At 32.0% G+C, this 21,012-nt stretch overlaps 1 protein-coding gene across 1 annotated transcript in view; it reads left to right on the top strand.

Moving 5' to 3' along the window:
• Positions 1-21,012, top strand: part of CADM2 (cell adhesion molecule 2) — a 400,219-nt gene that overhangs the window by 290,073 nt on the left and 89,134 nt on the right. The window contains exon 7 of the mRNA XM_012644321.1: positions 17,171-17,290. Within this exon, the coding sequence (XP_012499775.1) occupies positions 17,171-17,290 (120 nt within the window). The remainder of the gene's footprint in view (positions 1-17,170; positions 17,291-21,012) is intronic.

Here is a 21,012-nt window from a genome sequence, read left to right as displayed (position 1 = left end):
ATTTCCAAAATAGCCAAGCTACCTTTAGGTAGTTGGCAGTTGACATATTTCTAATAAATACTTCTTGAAGCACTTTGTAGGAAGTCTTTTTTGGTTTTGCTTTTTGAACTCCAATTCATCAAAAGCACCCCATAGATTAATGCTATTCATGCTGCTCGATAAATGCTGTGAAGTTCAACAGTAGTTTACCTAGGATTATTGACACCAGTAATGAGAGGCTCGATGAAACAGTGAAACCGTTTTACACTGTGTTTTAAAAGGGCTCCAATTGGGTTCATTACAAAATAAAGTTTTTTCCCCCTTTGCACACTGGGTGTAATGTTTCATTAGTCACTGGTTGTATAAATATAAAAAGCTACTCTCTTCCATTAATGGTTTGGCTGTTTCAAAACTCGACTAAATGATGAAATTTGAGTGGCATTTCGATCTATAATGAATGCTGCATGCATTTTAGAATGGAGTGATAAGTGATCATTTGTGAGAACTTTACCCTTTTATCTTTTACACCAAGGTTGATTTTACATTAGCTGTGATAATTTAATATAGCTCTAGCACAGAAGGGTTTCTCATGAGCTGAAACCCTTGTCTTTGACTCTACCACAATTGCCTGGATTCTATTGATTCTTAATTTGATGGAGGTCAGAGCGCTTTCCCGTGAAATCATCTACTATCTAGATGCCATCCTAATAGTTAGATTTTATTGTTTGGGCGTCAATGGAAGTACATTATTTAAATGTTATCATATTTAATTGTTAAAAGCATAGACTTTTTGTGTTATGGACGCTGAAGGTCCCCCTCTTCCTAATTACACCTTCGAAAACTTCAGCATCAGGACTTACAGATGGTAATTTTAAACTGCCAGCCTAAAATTTACTCTCAATGAAAGGCCTAATAAAAGTCAGCACACAAATACCTGCAGGATAAAACATTAAACTTATGAAACATTTGCATTGTAGAAGTTCCATTAGAAGAGAAAGAAGCACTTTTCATTAACAAATTAATCTGTTAAAAATTAATCTGTTAAATTAGTATCCATAGTTATACTAATTAATTCCTGTGAGCAGCACAGTAGTTTCTTACATTTTGCTTCTTTATAAAAATGTTGAAATGTCTCCCTTGTTATCATTATCATGCTATTTATTTCTTTAGAATGGCTGATTATATCCATAGGCCTAAAAGCTTTGGAGTATTTTGATCCATTGCTGTTTTTACCATTTGGAGAACTCAAATCAAGAGAAAAAATTATTCACTCACCAAATTGATATTTAGTACTTATCAACTGAGTGCAAAGGCATTGTGGGAGCAAAGATGAGTAGCATTCAAGAAGATCATAGTTTAATATGGAACATAAATTAAACATGCAAACAATTATAATACAAAATAGAAGAGCTATAGGGAAATGGTCATACAGTGATGTAGATGTTCACAGTCTGTGAAAGTGTAGTCCAAGTGTCTGGATTTATTTGGGGGGTGAGATTGGGGAACAGGGTCTCACTCTCTTGCTCTATTGCCTATCCTGGAGTCCCAGAGTACAGTAGCCCAATCATAACTCGCCATAACCTTGAACTCCTGGGCTCAAGTTATCCTCCCTTTTTAGCCTACAAGGTGGCTGGGACATCAGGCATGCACCAACACACTGAATAACTTTTAAATTTTTCTGTAGAGATGGGGTCTTGCTATGTTGCTGAGGCTGATCTCGAACACCTGGCCTTAAGTGATCTTCTGGCCTCAGCCTCTCAAAGTGCTGGGATTACAGATGTGTGCCACCATCCCTGACCTGGAATTTTTAAAAATAGTAACACAACATTCCTGGATTGTTCATAAATAAATGACATACATCCTAGGTGGAAGTAGCAAGGTGTAAGTTGCATAGATGTACAATAAATTAGATTATTATTATTATTTTATTACTAGTAGCCTTATTATATCAAGGGCAGTCCATCTCCAATGCTCTGGTAAGGAACTTACCCATGCATTGTATGCAATTTATTGCCCATAAACTTCCCTTAATGTACTCAGAACATAAAGTAGTTTATTTCTAATGAAGAACAAGAATATGCTAACTTCCTGCTAAGAGATAGGGAACATCTTAAAAATTTCACAATATAGCAAGTTAATAATATATAAAACAGGACAAAAGTTATAATCTTCTTTTTCGAATGCAATATCAAGTTCAGAGGATTTAGGTAAGGTATCTTCTCCCCAAGCAAAAACTACTGAGATCTGCATCCATCCACTGCAGAGCACAGCAGACACCTATTTATCATGTAAAGAATGGCTGTAGGGAATTACCAATGACCTTAGGCTAATCTTATTTTGTGGTCGTAAGCAATTCAAGTTGTTATATTTATTTGTAATCAACTGATTAAAAATATGCTTTTTTGAAAGTGTTTGGAAATGTATGGGACCTGGAAATTTTTGAGAAATAATATCTATGGAGAGTGAAAAAGACAAATGACAACATCCCTTCCAAATCTTAAACTACTTCTTTCTCAAGTTTCCCAATGTTTTTTATCTCCCTTTAAATTCATGTAAGAGAAATTAATAGCCACTCCCCAAAATATAAAATAAAGTGGACAGATATTCTAGAACTCTTTCGTATCACCTCTAGCCTCAAAACTCTCCCCAGGATTTGGGAAGAAATAAAGTGAAACGAGTTGAAAAATGAGTAATTCATTTCTCCTTTTACCAGTAGCTGCACTATTGATGACAGATCCAGGCAGCACACAAGGGTAACAGGGAGTGAAATTAGTGCTTCAGTGGAGAGCCCAGGTCGTCCTATAGTCATAAGAGAGTTAAGATACACTATTGCAGAATTGTTTTTATAATATTCTTCCTCCCTCTTCAAATTTACTCTTCCTATTACCATAGTAACCCTTTTATGAGTCGATCATTGCTCTAACATATTTCATTACTTCATTATTTTTCTTCTTGTATGAATAAGCTTTCATAATAATTTATTGCTTTTTCATTTTAGCTTTTGCTATTTTCATTTTAAATGAAACTGCCCACTATGCACCTTTCCAAATATTTACTTTTCTTTATGTGTTCACATTTTGCTTTTCTAGCAAATTTTATCTCTACAACCATATAAGACAAGTAAAATTCTCCATGATTAGTATTATGATAGTATACAGTAAAATAGAATCAAGATTTTGTTTATATTTCTGTACTGCCAATCAGTTTATCACAGTTGCTGACTCGGTCATCTCTAAAATATCTTTTGAAAATTATGATTTGTTTTGATTATTTTTTCATGTGTCTATTGAAATAAATACTGATGTAAAAATGTGATATTGCTCTTTATGGTTTGTTTCCAGGATAAGTTACTTCTGAAGTAACACATATATAGAATAGGATTCATCACATTTTATTGTTAGTCGGTAGGATTCATTATAAAAAGAGTGTTTTGGATTTTGGAAAAATTTTAATAGTAAGAGAATATTGCTGTTTGAAATATCTATGTGTTTTGGTCTAGTGAAAGGTATTAAGCTATTAAATGTACCTTTTCCAGCTTTTAAGAATCAATAAGACTGCTATTTTCATTTCACTCAGCTTTTATTGTTAATAAAAAATGTCAAAAATACTGAGAGACACAAAGTTGTATATACAGATATTACTGCTGCATCAATCCAAGCTTCTAAGCTTTGTCACTCATTTAGACATATATGTCTTTCAAAAACTCTAGGTAAATGCAGCTTCACTTTCTGTCCTGGATGCTGATTCTCTATTTCAGGTGACTTGCTTACCAGGAGAGAAGAAAATTGAGTCACGGAGGGCATCCTCTTTTTCATTTTAACAGACATTTCCAATCCATACATCATCTCTTTCCAATATTTAACAAATGTGCAAAATATAAATGAATTGCTTTAGGGTTATTAGTATTTGACCCTAAATTTGGCAAAATCACACACACACATATATATATATATATATATATATATATATATATATGGGTGAATGCAGAAATAATTATGAAATAGATTAGGAATATCATAAAGTAACACCCTAAATTTGTTTTCAGACTTCTCTTACTGTTGAACTAAGCAAATATGATTATAATACATATATCCCTGGTATTGCAGGGATATATCTTTTATGTGTTTATGTCATGATTTGAAAGCTAATGAGGACTTACGTCACAATAAAATGAGAAATGCACTTCTGTGCTTCATAGTAAATCTGTAGCTAGACTAAAAGTTTGGCAGCCTCTTGTGACGTGCGTTTATTCTTAAATTATCCAGCAATAAAACATTTAGAAGCATTGAGAGGCTACATGGTTTTTTTGCTTAGTTTTACTGTCAGGCAAGGTGATATTTACAGGTCACGATGGAACTAAGAGAGTGCATCTTTGAGCTCGTATGATTGGGCGAGGAGTCAGACAAGGAAGCCTGGATTATAGACAGATGCACAGCCTAGCAAACATTAAAAAGGAATTCAGCTAAAATCTGTTCCTCCACATGGAAACAGACCTACCAGTTGGTAAATTAATTCTGTGTACTCATAATGAGCATTTTTCCTTTGGAGCAGCTTTCTTAGAAGCATAGATGGAAAACATACAGTGTAGGAAGAAAAGGATAGAAAAGATATCCATATGGAGCAACAAACAGTGTGCTAATGGAAGAGCCCTATGGTTGCTGTTCTCATCTCTGGTTGAGAGTTTCCAGGCAGTAACTAGTTGGATGATTCTTAAAACAGTACCTTTAATCGCTGAGATAAAACATATCATTCTGGACATGAATAAGCAGGGAGAGCTCTGATGCCTGCAGGAAAGGTGTACCTCTGACTGGATGAATATACTGTTGGACTCTGCAGAGATATGGAAAGACATAAAATAGTTGAGACAGGAGCACTGCTTTCATTATAAAACATTTAAAAAGGTGTATGTGTGTGGGCATTCTCAACACACAGTTAAAGCTTAATTATATTTCTTTGTTTTAAGATGAGCATGAAGTGGATAAATTAAGGTTTCAGCTTTCAGAGTAAAAATTCTGTTGAGAAATACCTTTCTTAAGTAAATGTTTCTATGTGCCTAGATGCACCACTGACTAAAAGGTACACAGGGGAAAATCTCTCATTCCTGCCTGAAAGTGGAAATGAGTGTATCACTGAAGATTTTTACTGTTTAAAAAATCTTTTCTTGCACTATTTATATACAATCTTTTCTCTCAGTTGCAGTATATAATATGGTAAACAGAAGCATAAAATCTGTCACACTCAAGCCTTCTAGATTTGTTTATGTGGAAATAAGGCAACGCTGTAGCTTTACAAAAATGTACAGAGCTCTTCTACCCAAGTACATGTGCATTAATTGGCTCATTCGTTAGAGATTTCAAGCAATATGTAATGGCCCCTGGGAGAAAATTTTGGTATTAGTTTCCAGAAACAATGGCATGACTAAATAGAAGATACCGATTTTATGTAAAACCTGCATTGTAGCTTCTTACAATGTAGTTTTCACAAACATTATAACAATGTATGTACTTGTTCCAGAATCTAGGAATTACCTTTGATTCCTCTCTACCTTTCTTCTCAATTCATCATGAGGTTTTGTCAACACTACTTCCAAACCACGCACTTCTTTCAACCACCCTCTCCAGCCTAGACTATTGAAACATTGTCTAATGGGTTCACCATTTCTACGCTTCCTCTCTGTCAATCTATTTCCCACACAGAAGCAATATGTAAATGCTTTAGATGCATATCCCTTCATGTCTTTCTCCAATTTAAATTTATGCAAAGGTACTTCATCTCGTTTAGTATAAAACCCAAACCCTCATTGTCTTGGCTTACAAAGCCCTGCATAATATGGCTGCTACCTACCTCTGTGGCATCTTTTATCACTCTGCACACACTTATTTCTGTCTCCCTGGTCCTCATTCAACTCCTCTGAGACATCAAGCTCATTCTCTTTTTAGAAACTTTGCCTCTTCCTGGAATGCTTGTCCAGAGGACAAGGAATGCTGCTCTTTACAAGACTGAATTCTTGCTATTCAGATCTCAGATTAAATGAGACTTCTCAGAGAGGCCTTTTGGGGCCACTTGCACCTAAAGTGGCCCTCAAGTCACATATCAATTCATTTCAATTCTCTATAGGGCATTTATTTTTATTTGATATTTTAGCTGTTTATTTATATATTTGATTGTACATATGTTAGTATATACATATGCACCTATGTTGCACGAAAGGGTCATATATGGAAAGCAATCCCAAATGCCAAAGATGCCAAGAAATCAAAGAACGAGGCAGACAAATCCAGTTTATTGGTGAAGAGTGATTTATTAGGGGAATTTTCGAACAGAAGTGTGGTCTTGGGTAGCTGCAAAACAGGTAGCTCTCCACACCACAACCACACAGACCCAGGGCATATATCTTGGGGAAAATGTATACATGCTCTGTAAAGAATGTGTAGGTGGCTAACAGACTACCACAGGAATCACAGCCTATGATGTATGAGGAAAGGCAAAACCTACAGTAAATAGGCGTTTCTACATAAGGAGTAATATATCAACTAGACATCTTGGAAGCATTTTTGGACTTCGGGTTAGTCAGGAGTCATGTCAAGAATTAGCGTCTAAAATAGAGTCACTCTTGTCCCCACAAAATATATATGTGCACATACTATCTATGTACATATTTGCATTAATACATGTGAATATATTCTGTATTCTCTCACTAGATTATGACTTCCTTAAAAACAGAGATTTTATGTATCTTGTTTATCTCTGTACCTCTAGCTCTTGCCTTTCAAATAGTAAATGATCAATAAGTATTTCTTTAATGATCAAATTTCTGTCTGTCTTTGTCTCTCCTTTTCTCTTCAAAAGAAGAAACTTTAATATAGTAATGTATGTATGTGCATATGCACACATGTGCACACATATGCACATACATACATTATATGTGTATAGCAGTTCATATCCCTATATTATCAAAACGAAGACCCTTAGCTTTTATCCCATGTTGGGAAACAAAAATAAGATGTATTTACTTAGAGACCCATATCAAATGTGCCTTATAGAGTTAAGTAATGCAAAATTATATGATTATTGCTAACTAAAAATTAACCTTTTTTGCAATTAAGTAAGACCTAGCTCCTCATAAGAGCCCTGAACATTAGGGATAGAGGCAATAGGAGGGGATATTAAAAGCAGAGCTCAATAGGTGTTTATTAATAATGCTTTTTAACTTTATTCTTTGGTTTTTATTTTTAGGGATTCTCTTGTAAGGATAGGTCAAAGTGGATCTATTTATTAATATGCATGTATAAAAATTACCTGCAAATAGCCATCGGTAGCTTTCTTAAATTATAGATTAGCAAGTTTATGATAATAATCTTTGAAACATTCTTACATTCTTTTTTTTTTTTTTTGAGACAGAGTCTCATTCTTTTGCCCGGGTTAGAGTGGTTAGTCTAGCTCACAGCAACCTCAAACTCCTGGGCTCAAGCGATCCTCCTGCCTCAGCCTCCCGAGTAGCTGGGACTACAGGCATGTGCCCCCATGCCCGGCTAATTTTTTTGTATATTTTTAGTTGTCCAATTAATTTCTTTCTATTTTTAGTAGACACGGGGTCTCGCTCTTGCTCAGGCTGGTTTCGAACTCCTGAGCTCAAACAATCCGCCCACCTCGGCCTCACAGAGTGCTAGGATTATAGGCGTGAGCCACCACGCCCGGCCTTACATTCTTTTAAATATTCATTTAACTCAGCTTTTATATTTCAATGTGAAATATATTTGGATGCATCTTATTACCTTTTAAAAATTGGCGCCAATAAACATGTATGTAAAATAATAGAATTCACTGTAATTAGTGTTGTGTAATAACCTTCAATTTTAGTTTAATGACAATTTTTCTGATTTTTATGTCTTTATTAGCATACTCTAGTAGCATCTCTTCACCCTCAACAAAGGTCGCACATGTTTACTTAACCCTCAAGGATATTGGTTCAGGGTTCTGGAAGCCACTATCATTCTTTAGTGGAATTTGTGTATTAAATAAGAAGCAAAATCAAGATAAACATGGGAAATTTTTCTAGTAAGTTCCATGGTGAGAAATATATAGAGTAACATAAAAATATGACCTACTATGAATTAAGCAACTATTTTACAGAGGAAAGATTAATATTAAAAAAAATAAGATCAAGCAAGAAAGTTTAAAAGAGGTTTTAGTCATAAGCATGCTATATTTAAGTATGGTTAACTCGATAGGAAGATTGATTTTTTTATCCTAAAAGGCTCACTGACATTAACATTTTATATCATATTCAGATTAATATTTTTTTAAGTACATATAAGATTATTTTGAAGATGAGAGGGTTATATGATTTAGAAAAGGAGGCAACATATGAGTTACTTTATTGCATTTTGAATCTGAACCAATATCTTTAGGGGCCCCCTATATATTCTGAAGTCATATGCAAAAATTTTCTCATTTATAATTTTTTTTGAGTGAAGGTGTTTTGCCTTTAGAAGATTAGATGTGATCTATCACTGGTTAAAAACCTGGTCCAAAAGGATTTATATAAATGGCCAAGTTCAAACTCTTCAATTTTTAGATGAGGAAGCACAGATGCACGGAGGTTAAATGATATGTAAAATGTCTCTCAGTTACTTTATCACAGAGCCTACATGAAATATCCAAATATTTATATTCCTCAATCAGTGTTTTTCTACTACTTCTCACTTCTCCTTTTGTATATTCATATTGGGTTTAAATTTTTCTTTTAATGGATGACAGTGATATTCTCCCAATAGTACACTTAGATCCTCACAGAACTTGAAATATTTGACCAAATCATCTGATTTACTCTTAGGTAAAGTATTTTCAGAAAAGAACTCACACTATTGAAATAGGTGGAGCTAAATGATGTAGGATCATCCACTGTAAAGGCATTTATTTTTCCTACTTAAAATTCCACTTTACTTTTTTCAGTTTGAAATGTAAAAAAGTATTATAAAAGAAAAAAATGCATACATTTTTTCAAATAACACATTGATTTTATTCATAAACTTTTCTTGTAATTACATAGAACTGTTGGTTACCACCTACAGTTTAAAATTGCAGTACTTTTCATTTTTTAAGAATAGCTTTTTTTTATTGTATAGGGATTCCATTTAGCATGTGAAACCAGTGGAAGCTATCAGAGGGATGAAAAGGGATTCATTCAAATATAATTTTTAAAAGGGTTCCCTTTTATGAAGCAGATGAGTTTACTATATGACTTTTGAGGAGGAGACATGCACTGGTGAGTTGAGGCATTGTCAACCTGGTGGTTATCATTCTTGTAAGACCCTTGGTGCTGTTATGCACTTTTATGCTATAATCCAAACAGGCTGCTCATGTAACTGAACAGAATGGGAGTAGATAAATGTCCTTCTCTGCACAGGCAAAAGCAAATGTAGTAAACTTTCCTCTTACCATTGTTTCCAATGGTAGCACGATTTAGCAGTAAGAAGGCTAAGGAATGCCCTATTATTTTTAAAGTAAGGAAATGCAAATACCTTTTACCAGAAAAACACTTATTACCTTAGTATTTCTAATAGACATCTAGTGCTAACCCCTCTGCATCTCCGCTAATAACTCTTGGTTTGAATTTAGTCTTTTTATAATTTTTAATCTTTAATTTATTATCAGTTCATAATAGTTATATATATTTACAGGGTATACATGACTCCCACTTACCCCAGGACCACTCTGGGGATTGGTTAGTGACATAAAACAGAAAAGAAATATACATATAGATTCCAGACTAAATGGTAGCAATTTTTCTCCATATTGAACACCAGCCCTTGGAGAGAAACAAGCAGCTTGGGCATTTGGAACTCTTTAGATTTAATTTTGCTTCGAAAATCCATTCTCAATGCCATTTTCAGAAAGAGAAACTGCCACAAAACAAAACGGGTTGACAAGTTAGAAATTATTGTACACTGCATTTGTAGAGAACAGAACATACCTTTAACCTGAAAAGCTCGTTATTGGAAAAAAGGTGCTGTACCACTCTTCAGTTTATTGTATACAGTGCTTGTTGAAACTGATTTCATTTTGACAAGGTTATACAGGATCTGTTGTGCTCTAATAAGCTCCAATAATAAAATGTGGTTGCAGAGTTTTTTTTGAAATCCTTCATTAGAATATAAAGGAAAGGACACTTTTATGTTATTTTTAATTGGTTGATACGATTTAGAACTCTAACACTTTTTGAAACACTGAAAATATGCATTTAGAATATAAGATTCTTCTGTATGCTGCATTTTTATTTTTTAATTTATGCTTTAGACTTGATGACTCTTATCAGGAATTACTAAATATCACCTCACATATGATAAAGAGCAGGGAGAAGCAACTTTTTGAGGGATGAACAATGCATAGTGCTCATATTAAAATGATATTATTATTAAAAATGATATTATTCTTTATCTACTGACAACATTGTCATTATCAACAGAAGCATTATCAATAGTAGCATTATTTACAAAGCATCTTCCAAATGTAAAGCTTCGAGCTAGGTACCTTGAGGAAGCATAGAAGTTTACCATGGAGTCCATTCTCTCTGTTGTTTTATCACCTTTTGGTTCATGGAAAAAAAACAAAACAAAAAATACAAACAATGCACGCTAAGTGCTAAATGATTGTTATAGCCTTTTAATTTTAAATCACAAACTTCATGAAGAGCTATGATGCTATTCTGTGTACAGTGTACTTTATCACTAGTGAGTTAAACTAGTCGAGTTTATTAATTGATTATGTAAGGTAGAGAAAATTTTAAAATGTTGCAATAACATCATAAACATATTTTAATTTTTGTTTTCCACTGAGAGGGAGAGAGATTTGGAGATAGCGGGAGACACATAACTATGGGTCTGCCTCTCACTGTGTGTTGTGAATGGAAGTATCATTGGACATGGGCATAAGGGTGGGATAATGTGAAGGAAATAGTAGATAAACTCAAAAGTCACAATGAGTATTTAGAATGAAGGGAAATTAGGTGGGACTTTGTTGGTCAAGGACATCTTTACAGAGCAGGTGGGAATCCGGTTGAGACTTGAGAGTAGCATTTTACAGGTACACCAAGAAAGGAAGGCTATTCTGAGATAGAGAGCTAATGAGGGGTTGGGTCAGCATGAACTTGTTCAAGACAAAGTGATATTTTTAAAAGACAATCACATGTTGATTTATAGGGCTGAGCCAATGGTTTATTGGGAAAGATAGACACAATTATAATGGTGATATATAATAGGTGTTTTTAAGGGCATCTGCAAAGTGCTTAAAAGTACAGAGGAGAATATTAACTTTTTGCAGAATTGGGGTATGCTTTACATATGAGATCATATTTAAAGCAAGACTTGAAGGATGGATGTGAAAGAGATAATAACCAATGTCATGAAATAGGATGTGGCTCTGAGAACATGGCAGCACAAAGAACAGAAAGAGCTACATCTAGCTCTTTCTTGGGGAAAAAGTCCTTGTGTCAGGGGCAGATGTCTTCTTGTATGGTAGGCTTAAGCTTCCTCCTTTATGTCCACCTGGCACTATGAAAAATAAAGAAAGAAGACAGTCATGGTTGCTCTGGGGAATTCTAAACCTTGTTGTTACAGGAAACATTAACATTGTGGCTTCCTCAAAACAATAGTGGGTGCAGTTTTGGAGGTCTTCCTATCAGAGTCATGCGAGTTGAGCAAGAGGAGATGATGGACTGATAAATTTATCATAATAAAGTTTAGGCATAGTTCTTGTACACAGATTTTAGTTTCCTGATTGAACAACTTTGTTGTTTGAGTTGAAATTATATTAATACTTCTACATGTGACTAGGTTCTTATAGAAGTAACACAGATTGTTTACATTGCATTTATTTGTAACACAATATTCACTCATATGAATAACTTTTACAGCCCACTTAGACTTTGTCTGCACTAATATGCAATTGTTCAATTGATAGATTTAGAGGTTATGTCTGACATTATTGAAATACTCCAAAATTTTTCTTTTACATGAAAACAGTACTTTATACATGTTCCAAGTCAAATAAAGGGTGTAATTTATTATACTTTACTCTTCATGTGTAGTAAAGTATAAACAGAAATTTTGTGTCTTAGAAATTTTACCGTTTCATATCAATAAAAATGCTCACAATTTCCTTTGAATAAAATATCTGTATTTACTATGATGTATACATATGTATTAATACATACATACATTTATATTCATAGAGGTCCAGGATTCATTATCTAAAACTTAAAAATAATGCATGCTTAAGAGTGTGTGTGTGTGTGTGTGTATATATATATAAAATTTTTTTTATATAAAAGTTTTGATGATGAATCCTGGACCTCTATGAATCCATTTAGTATCCTATCTAAAACCATCAAATTATTGTAGCAAGTATTATCCATGTTAGTATATAGCTATGTATAGTATTTAGCATATGTGAGATTTAGTCTGCTAACCAAAGAAATTTAAAACACATAATTATGATTTCATGATTTAGGAGAAATTGGTGTTATACATTTTTATATATTGCAATCTAAACTTTTAACAGCTTAAAAACTATTGATAGATTAAATAGCATTCAAACAAATTTCTTACCAATAAGAATATGTTTTTAATTCTGATTCTGAAGAACTTCATTGAAATTTATCCTGTTTGGATTTAAATTGTATCTAAATAATTTATGTATGATTACTAATTTCTCTGATCAGATCTAGACAAAATGTAATTACTTTCACTTTGTTTATTTCCCCAAATACCTTTCGCACCCACTACATATTTAACCAATTGCTGACTCCATTACTCTTTAAGCTTTAATGTCTCAAAATACATAATAAAATTAATTTATTTTGTAAATTCCAAGTGCTGAACTTATTGTGCATAACCTCTTTTTTATTTCAGGCAAATGCAATAGTAGTTATTTAAATTAATACACTCTCCAAAACAAACAATAAAATATTTGAGCTCATCTCGTAGTGTTGGAGATGGAATATCATGTAAATTGATTGAGCTGTGTATTAGATTGTTATCATTTCTGAATTTCAATATATATAAATAATGCATCACATACCATAAATTTGACCATGTTTTATTCATAGATGTCTTAGTGTCCTTGTTGAAGTATCCTTTGATTAACCATAGGATGTTAACATATACGGCATATATTAAGACATGTCATTTTCAGCAAATTACTTATAATACTATTGTAACTGCAGATTATCTTGTTCTATAGATAGAATCAATAAATTAATGTTGAACAAGTATTTAGTATTTTTATTGTATATGTGTGCAAGTGTGTAATTTTTCTGAATATGAATTAATATATTTTCATTCTTGGGTAAAATTTTGAAAATGGTATCTTACAAGGGAAAAAATGGCCTGCATGTTCTATCCTATACTATATTTGATGGACTCTTCTTTGTATTAATAGTATAATGGCTCTAAAATTATACAGGATATAAGTAGCTCAAAAATGAGGCAAATAATTAGTACTAGTGTTTTCTATTCCATATTTTTTTTACAAAAATATTGCTATACTTTCATAATCTATGTCTAAGAAAAAGGCCAAAAGTGAAAGCACCAAACCAGGACATTTACAACACTTGCTAAATGATGCCAAGTGTTGTCACTCATTGTAGAAGTGAAAACCAGAAAGATGAGTGTTTGAACTTATGAAGATAGCTCAAAGTCTTTTGCTAATTTCTGCTCCGACAAGGGTTACAATCAGGCAACTAAAAATAAATGATATTGAGATGGAAGCGCTAGAGAAATCTCTCCATTATATTCATATTAAATAAAAAATCCTCTCTGTAATATAGCTTATATATTTATATGGAATTTAATTTTATAGATAAGGAAAATATTTCAAAGTTTTCTCATCAAGTGGGGATAATAATAGTCAACTCATAATTTGTTGTGATATTTCACCACTGAGTAGGAGCTTTCTAGTGGGCCCTTCTAACCTTTCACCCATTCTCTGAGAGTCACAAATTAAGTGAAAATGGAGAGAGTTCAGAAGAAACAGGGAAAACATCAATCTTGGGTCAGACTCTTGCTGCTTTCAAAGTAGTAAGAAATGTGAGAAAAGATTTGTGTTTTTTTTTTTAAATAAAAAAATTTATTGAAGGAAGTAGGTTATGGTGTTGAAAATTTATCCTTCGGTAAATAACAATTGTTTATTTATATTGAAGGCAAAAAAAGATTTTTATGAACAGAAGTAACAAAAATTATTTAATTTTATGTTAACTAGTTGATCCTGTAAAATATGCCCTATGTTTATAATGTTATGAACAAATTCATTTAGTAAATATTTATTGACCTTCTAAATTGTGCCAGGGTTTCAACAGTAAACTAGGCAGAGTTCTTCCCTTCAAGGACTGATTGTCTAGTGGGAGAATAACACCAATAAAATCAGAGCAGATGGAAAGTTTAAGTAGAAAACAGAAGTTTCATACAATTTTCTTGGCCTTTCTGAGAATTTCAACTGATTCTAACTAATCTTACATCATTGAATTTTAAGCGATTCCAATTGATCTTCTGGTGTTGAATATTTAGCTTATTTCAACTTTTAGTATTTCGCAATAATCCTGAAATAATGGGATGCTCATGAAAGAACAGAATGAAGAAGTCTTCAAAATTATTAAAAAAATTAAAATGTTTGTTTCAAAACACATAGGATGAAATAAAAATAGTAGCAGTTAAAAATATGTAACAGTGAAGTGGGACAGATTTTTTTTTTTGACAGTTCATTTTTTTGATCCAATTGTCGTATTGGCCAAGGTGCTTTCCACCAAATTGTTTTCACCCAATTTGTTTTTAGCTACATATGAAGTCAAGAGAGGAGGTTAAGAGAGGATGCTGAAAAGATGAGAAAGGAACCAGGCTATGTGTAAATAATGATTTTTCTATGTGGAAATTTTAAAAAGTCTAGAGAAGTTATTTTAAAGTGGATTAACAATTATTAAAACTATCCATCTTTTTTAATTCTTTGAATATGAAACTATAAAAATATGTTTAATGCATTTTCACACTTGTAAGAAATAAGGATATTGTTTGGTTGATACAAGACTGCTAATAGTGCCTCAAAATATATAGACTCACTCCAAAAAAATTCAGGTTTTTTTAAATTACCTATCCTTGGTGATATGGAATAGGAAAAAAAAAACCCGAATAGTTTTTTTGGTTTGGCTAAACTAAAACCAAAACCAAACAAAATCCTGTTATTTGTATTCCTGCTCTTAAGAGTTAAAGGACAAAGCTAAAAGATTACTTTTCTTATTAGAATAAGATTCCATTGGATCTTATTCTAACTCACTGTGCAATGGAAAATAAGCTAATATGTTAAAATCTGTGGTAAATTTTGAAATATCAGGCTTTTTACATGGAGTTTTAAATGACTAGTATTATTGTTCTTATATTTGATAGCCATGAAAGATATTGGCCTTTGCATTTATTAAATACATAAATTTTGAGATCCTAATGAGCAAATGATTTTGCTAACAGACAAAAAATGTATTATTTTCTACTTAAGATATGCATAAAAGTTAAAATTACACATGCTTTCTTAATTTAGAAAGTGTTTTCATTTACCTCCAATCTGCCTAAGCTACTTAACAAAGCTTACCATGAACTAAGAAGGTATTATAAAAATTAGTAAACAAGAAGTATATGTGTATATGTACATTCATTTATAATGTTGAAATCAGTTCTACTTCATGATCATGGTAAATCGCACACCAGGCTTAGCCCATTTTCTCCAGTGATTAATGCAGCACCACTGAGATTTCAGAAGGTTGTTTTCTTAATTTGACTGGCCGGGAAGCATTTTCTCTGTTGAAAAACAGGTGTAAACATCAATACTCAAGATAGAGAGTGATCTCACGCTGTTTTCTGGTGTCTCCAGTGTAGAGGATCAGCAGGTAGAAGCTACAGATTGAGGAGGGCTATTTATCAGAAGTGAAGAACTAGAAAATGTTTGGTGTGACTCAAAGGCTTTAACTGAGAGAATAACAGGAAACTTTTTAATAGCAAAATAATTTGTCAAACACTTTGAATATATAAGGACTGTGTGACACAAACATGTGAAATCAAACCCCAGCACAGTAATTACAGGTAATTTGGGAACTGTTTCCAATTTCCTCACTGTGTAAATTAGATGCCTATCCACTTTAGCCAAGATTTGACTCTCTGAGAATCTTACTGAGGTTCTCATAGCTTGACACTGGCTATATTATTTCAATATTCTCTGTGCTACTCGCCATATTTTCAGCTAGTTATGAATGAGAAGAAGGAAAATTTGGACATTAAACACTAAGCTATTCTTTCTGTTCGTTATTTTCTCTGTATTTGAATCTACTATTAACTTTTGGCAACTTGACTAATCATATTGGAGATTAAATGTTATGGTTCAAGTGCATGTTCATTCAGTAATGTCTCCTAGGTATGACATATTAAGACAAATCATAAACCTTTCAGAACATTGGGTTCCATGCTAGTTGACTCAATACTTGTTAAAGACTCCTAGGTACTGCAAAATTGTTAGAAGGCGTTACCAGCTAATCAGGGTAAGAATTGCAAAACTCTAAACTGTACATTAACATCATTTGTGAGAACAGGATAAGCAAAATAACAATAATAACAACAATTGGCTTCTTTTGTTTGTTTCTAAAGATTGCTCTCATCCTATTTCCTATCAGTAAGTTTTTCTAAAGAAAAAAGTCAAAAAGCATTTAACATGCATATATCCATCCATCGTTAACATTTTGTTAATCTTATATGGTGGTATTTGTGTTTATTTCTGTATATGTCATTTCTTTGTTTACTTCTTTGACAAAGCATGTCATTTTTTGTTTTATCTATATGTATTTTGCTACTGCATGTCAAACTTTTAAATGATTCAGTGAACAAATGAATTCTTGTCATTTTAAATTTCACTGTAAGTATTGTAGACCACCTGCTTATTCTCAAACATTGCTCCAAGTTTTTGTTTTGTGTTGGAGCATGAAAAATAAGTGAAAAAAAATGACAGGAACTGTATGGTACAGTCAGTTTTGTACCTGATATTCTATTAAAGCCTGTTAAAGTTAAACCTAAATAAGTATTTATAATTTGAATCATCTGTGTTTCTCTTTTGTTTGCATGATATGATTTTGTTTTATATTTTGTTTTTTTCCACTCACCAGATGTTCCCAACACTTTGCTTCCCACTACTATCATCCCCTCCCTTACCACTGCAACAGTCACAACCACTGTAGCCATAACAACCAGCCCAACCACATCTGCAACAACCAGCAGCATCAGAGGTACAGTATGATTCTTTGTTATGGCCTGGAAAGCACATTAAAAGGAGCTTTATAGAAGTTTTTTACAAGGGTAGAAAACTGAGATTAAGTTTTATCTAATTATAAGAAGTAATCATCACCTGAAATACTGTCAGTTAGGGTTGTCAGAATAGAATATGAAATAAGATTGTACATTTTAATTTTTTTACTGTCACTTATGACTATTTCAAAAATATTCCAGAATGTAGATTAAAAATATATGGTGCTGAACAGCATTGAACAAATTTAAAATGTGAATACGCGACACAATTTTTGACTTGTCTTGAAATGCATACAAAGAAATAAGATGTTCAAGGATGCAGAGGTAGCTTTTGCTTTTTTAAGATCCTAGTTTAAAGTTAATGACTCGCTATTCCTCTGTTACTAGCTTAAAATACCATGTTGAATTTGTCCTAAAATTGGCAAAGTTCATGAAGTCATTATAAACTATGCTTTACATAGAACTTTCAAGTAAATATTCAACATATATATCATCCTAAAGTGATTTACTAAGTGAGTCTATTTATTTTATGAATAGAATATTCTAAAAGTAAATGTTGTAGAATCAGCCAGCATTTGAATTGATATTTGGCTCCATAAATAATTTCTGATATCAATAGACAAATAAACACTTTCAAGGAAAACAGCCCTTGAAAGAATTGAGGTATCTTTACAGGCAAAAGAAATAATTATGTTATGGTTGAGAAATATAAAAAGCATTTCTGAGCAGTCATTATGTAGCTAGTAGTTGATGAAGAAATAAAAACAAGTTTTGAAGGCATTATAGAAAAAGATGCTTTAAATTTAATTTCTACATAAGCAGTGTTCAGAGAGAATTTTGTCGTATTTAAGTCTGTCTGTTTCCTACTTATATGTGTTTTTTGTCACTTTGGCTATTACTAATATGTGTTAAACTTAACAATTAACTTGAAATTCATGGGGACTCTACATTATTATATACAATTAAGTTGTATAAAGGATACGGTTAGCATTGTTTTTCTTCACTTGTAAAAGTTATTCAATTAGACTTTCTTTCTTAAGATTTTTATTAATTTTTGATATTAGATTGAGTTGCTAGCTTTGACTTGACTGTTGTAATAATCTTTCTTTTTCTTGTTCCAGAAAAAAGTCTAATGTTTGATAATTGTCAATTTTTAATAATCATGTCAACTGTATTATAAAATGTATAATATTGATAACTAAATACATTTGATAGTAGCAGTTATAAGATTTCCCAGAAAGACCTAGATTTATTTTTGTATGACTGAACAAACTTTATTTGAGCTACATCTACAAATGAGAAACGTTTGAAGATATTTGTCATAAAAATTTATATAAAAATAGAAGAGACATAATAAAAATGAAGAATAAATTAAAAAAATCTTTATGATATTATATGAAATAAAAGGTGTCTAAAGTTCTCCTTTAATTTGTTATATTTTGCAAGGATTTTTACAAACAGTAATTCAATTTAACAATTATTACATACTAACAAAATTTCTATGAGAATGTTAAGTTCTGAATGTATAAACAAATCACTTTGACAAAAAAAAAGGTGTATTGACTTATTTTTTGAGACCCATTTGTAACACAAAAGACTAATAATAAATTATTCTGTCCTTCTTTAACAAATATTTATTGCGTACATGACATATATATATATAAATATGGCAATATGCCAGGCCCTGAAATTATGACAATTATTTGTATCTAAAATCACCAGCAATCAAATTAATACATTTACCCCCAAAAATACATGCTTGTGCTTAATCTTTAGTGAAAGGTATTAATGTTTTTGTGGGAAAACCTTGCATCTGTCTTTTGGTTCTCTGAAAATAAATATATGTTTGTGTGTATATATATATATATATAGATATTAGTATTCTGCTTCAGTGGACATATATATGTGTGCGTAGGTATCACGCACACCATGCGCGCACACACACACACACACACACACACACACACAAACACTATTAGGGACTAAAATAAGAGAAAAATATTTTATTTTATTTTATTTCAAAGTAAGTTAACATTTTATATTATTTCACATTGATCTTAAGTGGAATTTGAACTATGACATTTTAATTAGCCTATTAAAATGAAATCAGTTGTTTTGTTTTTCAGGTAAATTTACATTTTTTTTTTCAGTTTTCCTAGGATGTTTTTCTTAACTTTACACCATAGACACTTAAAGTGATTAAAAAGAATTAATCTTTTCCTCAAACACAGAAATAAACGACTTCAAGTAAGACACATGCACACAGAGTACATGTAAACCATCCCTCTTTTTTAACTTAAAGGTTGAAAGGTAAATTTTTAGATGGCACAAAAATATGTAGAAATAAATTATTTTGTAAGCTTGACAATTCATATTACATATTTTATAAGGAAAAATACTAGCACTAATATTGAATGTTAGCATAATGCCCATTTTTCCTTCTATCTTCAACAAACATCTGGGGATTGGGGAAGTTACCAAGCTCACCTGCATCATTAATATTCTAATTTATTTTTGACAGGGTGGAGGATTTATTCACTACAAAAACGATGCTGAAAATTTTACACTCTATTCCTTTCAAGTTATGCAATAGTCCTTTCTTTGTGTATTATCTATGAAATTATAGATTTTAGATGAAATTATATTTGAACAGAATTCATTTATTTATAAATTTGTGGAAGATGCCTAAAATTATGTGTAAGAGGGGATCATAATAAGAATATATTGCCTAAAAAAGCTGAGAACTAAAGGGAAGAAATATTTTCAGCCTGCAATTTTTTTAGTTGATTTACTTCATCCCTTTCTCTTATTCAATAATATGAAGTAAACTCAATATATTTGCTTTTATTAAGTTTAAATTGCATGTCTTCAGATTTCATAAACTATAGCACTTATGTTCATATATTTAACAAATGGTCACAAATGAATCACTGTTGATATCTACATTTACACTTTTACAACTCCTATTATTGCTGAATTTTCCATCCTATGATATGATAAGTATCCAATTTAAAATAAATTTAGAGAATCAGTTACATCTATATTAAAAATCACGATGAATTGGAGCAAAAGAAACTGTTTTAAAATCATTAAAGTCATAACCTTGAGAATTCCCACATCTCTTCAGTTTGTGTCTAAAATGTATCCCTGTTGGGAGGAAGAGGAACTTCAACCACATGAAGTAAAAACAAGCAATTAGCAATGTCCTATTACAAAGGTGTTAAAATACAAAGAAGGGAACCAGCTTGAGCAGTCTTGGGAAAGACAAAGAATAAATGAGCCCCAGAGAAATCTTTGGGTATGAGTTTTTGTTCTTTTGTTTACAAGATCTTTGGTATTGAACAGTGAACCAAATTAAGTCTCAGTGTTTTTTCATCAGAAGAATGAGAAGCACTTAATTCTCAGGGTCTTGAGGATTAGATAACATATAGAGTTATGAAAACATAATCAGTACTCAATATATGACAGAATTACTCTTCAGTTCTTAGTAAAACAAACATGTTTACATATAGTAGCATAACACAATTAATGAAATGGGAGGCTTTTTCCTTATAAGTAATTATAGTTTTGCCTGCATCATTAATATTGTGAGTAATTATAGTTTTAATTCTAGCAAAATTTTTTGGTGTTAATTCACTGATTATTTTTTAATTTCAAATTTATTTTGATTGAAAACATAATCAGTACTCAATATATGACAGAA

This window comes from Propithecus coquereli, unplaced genomic scaffold (assembly GCF_000956105.1).
Source record: "Propithecus coquereli isolate 6110/MARCELLA unplaced genomic scaffold, Pcoq_1.0 Scaffold21, whole genome shotgun sequence".
NCBI classification, from domain to species: Eukaryota; Metazoa; Chordata; class Mammalia; order Primates; family Indriidae; genus Propithecus; species Propithecus coquereli.
Note: the sequence above shows the minus strand (reverse complement) of the source record. Positions and strands in the feature narration are given on the sequence as shown.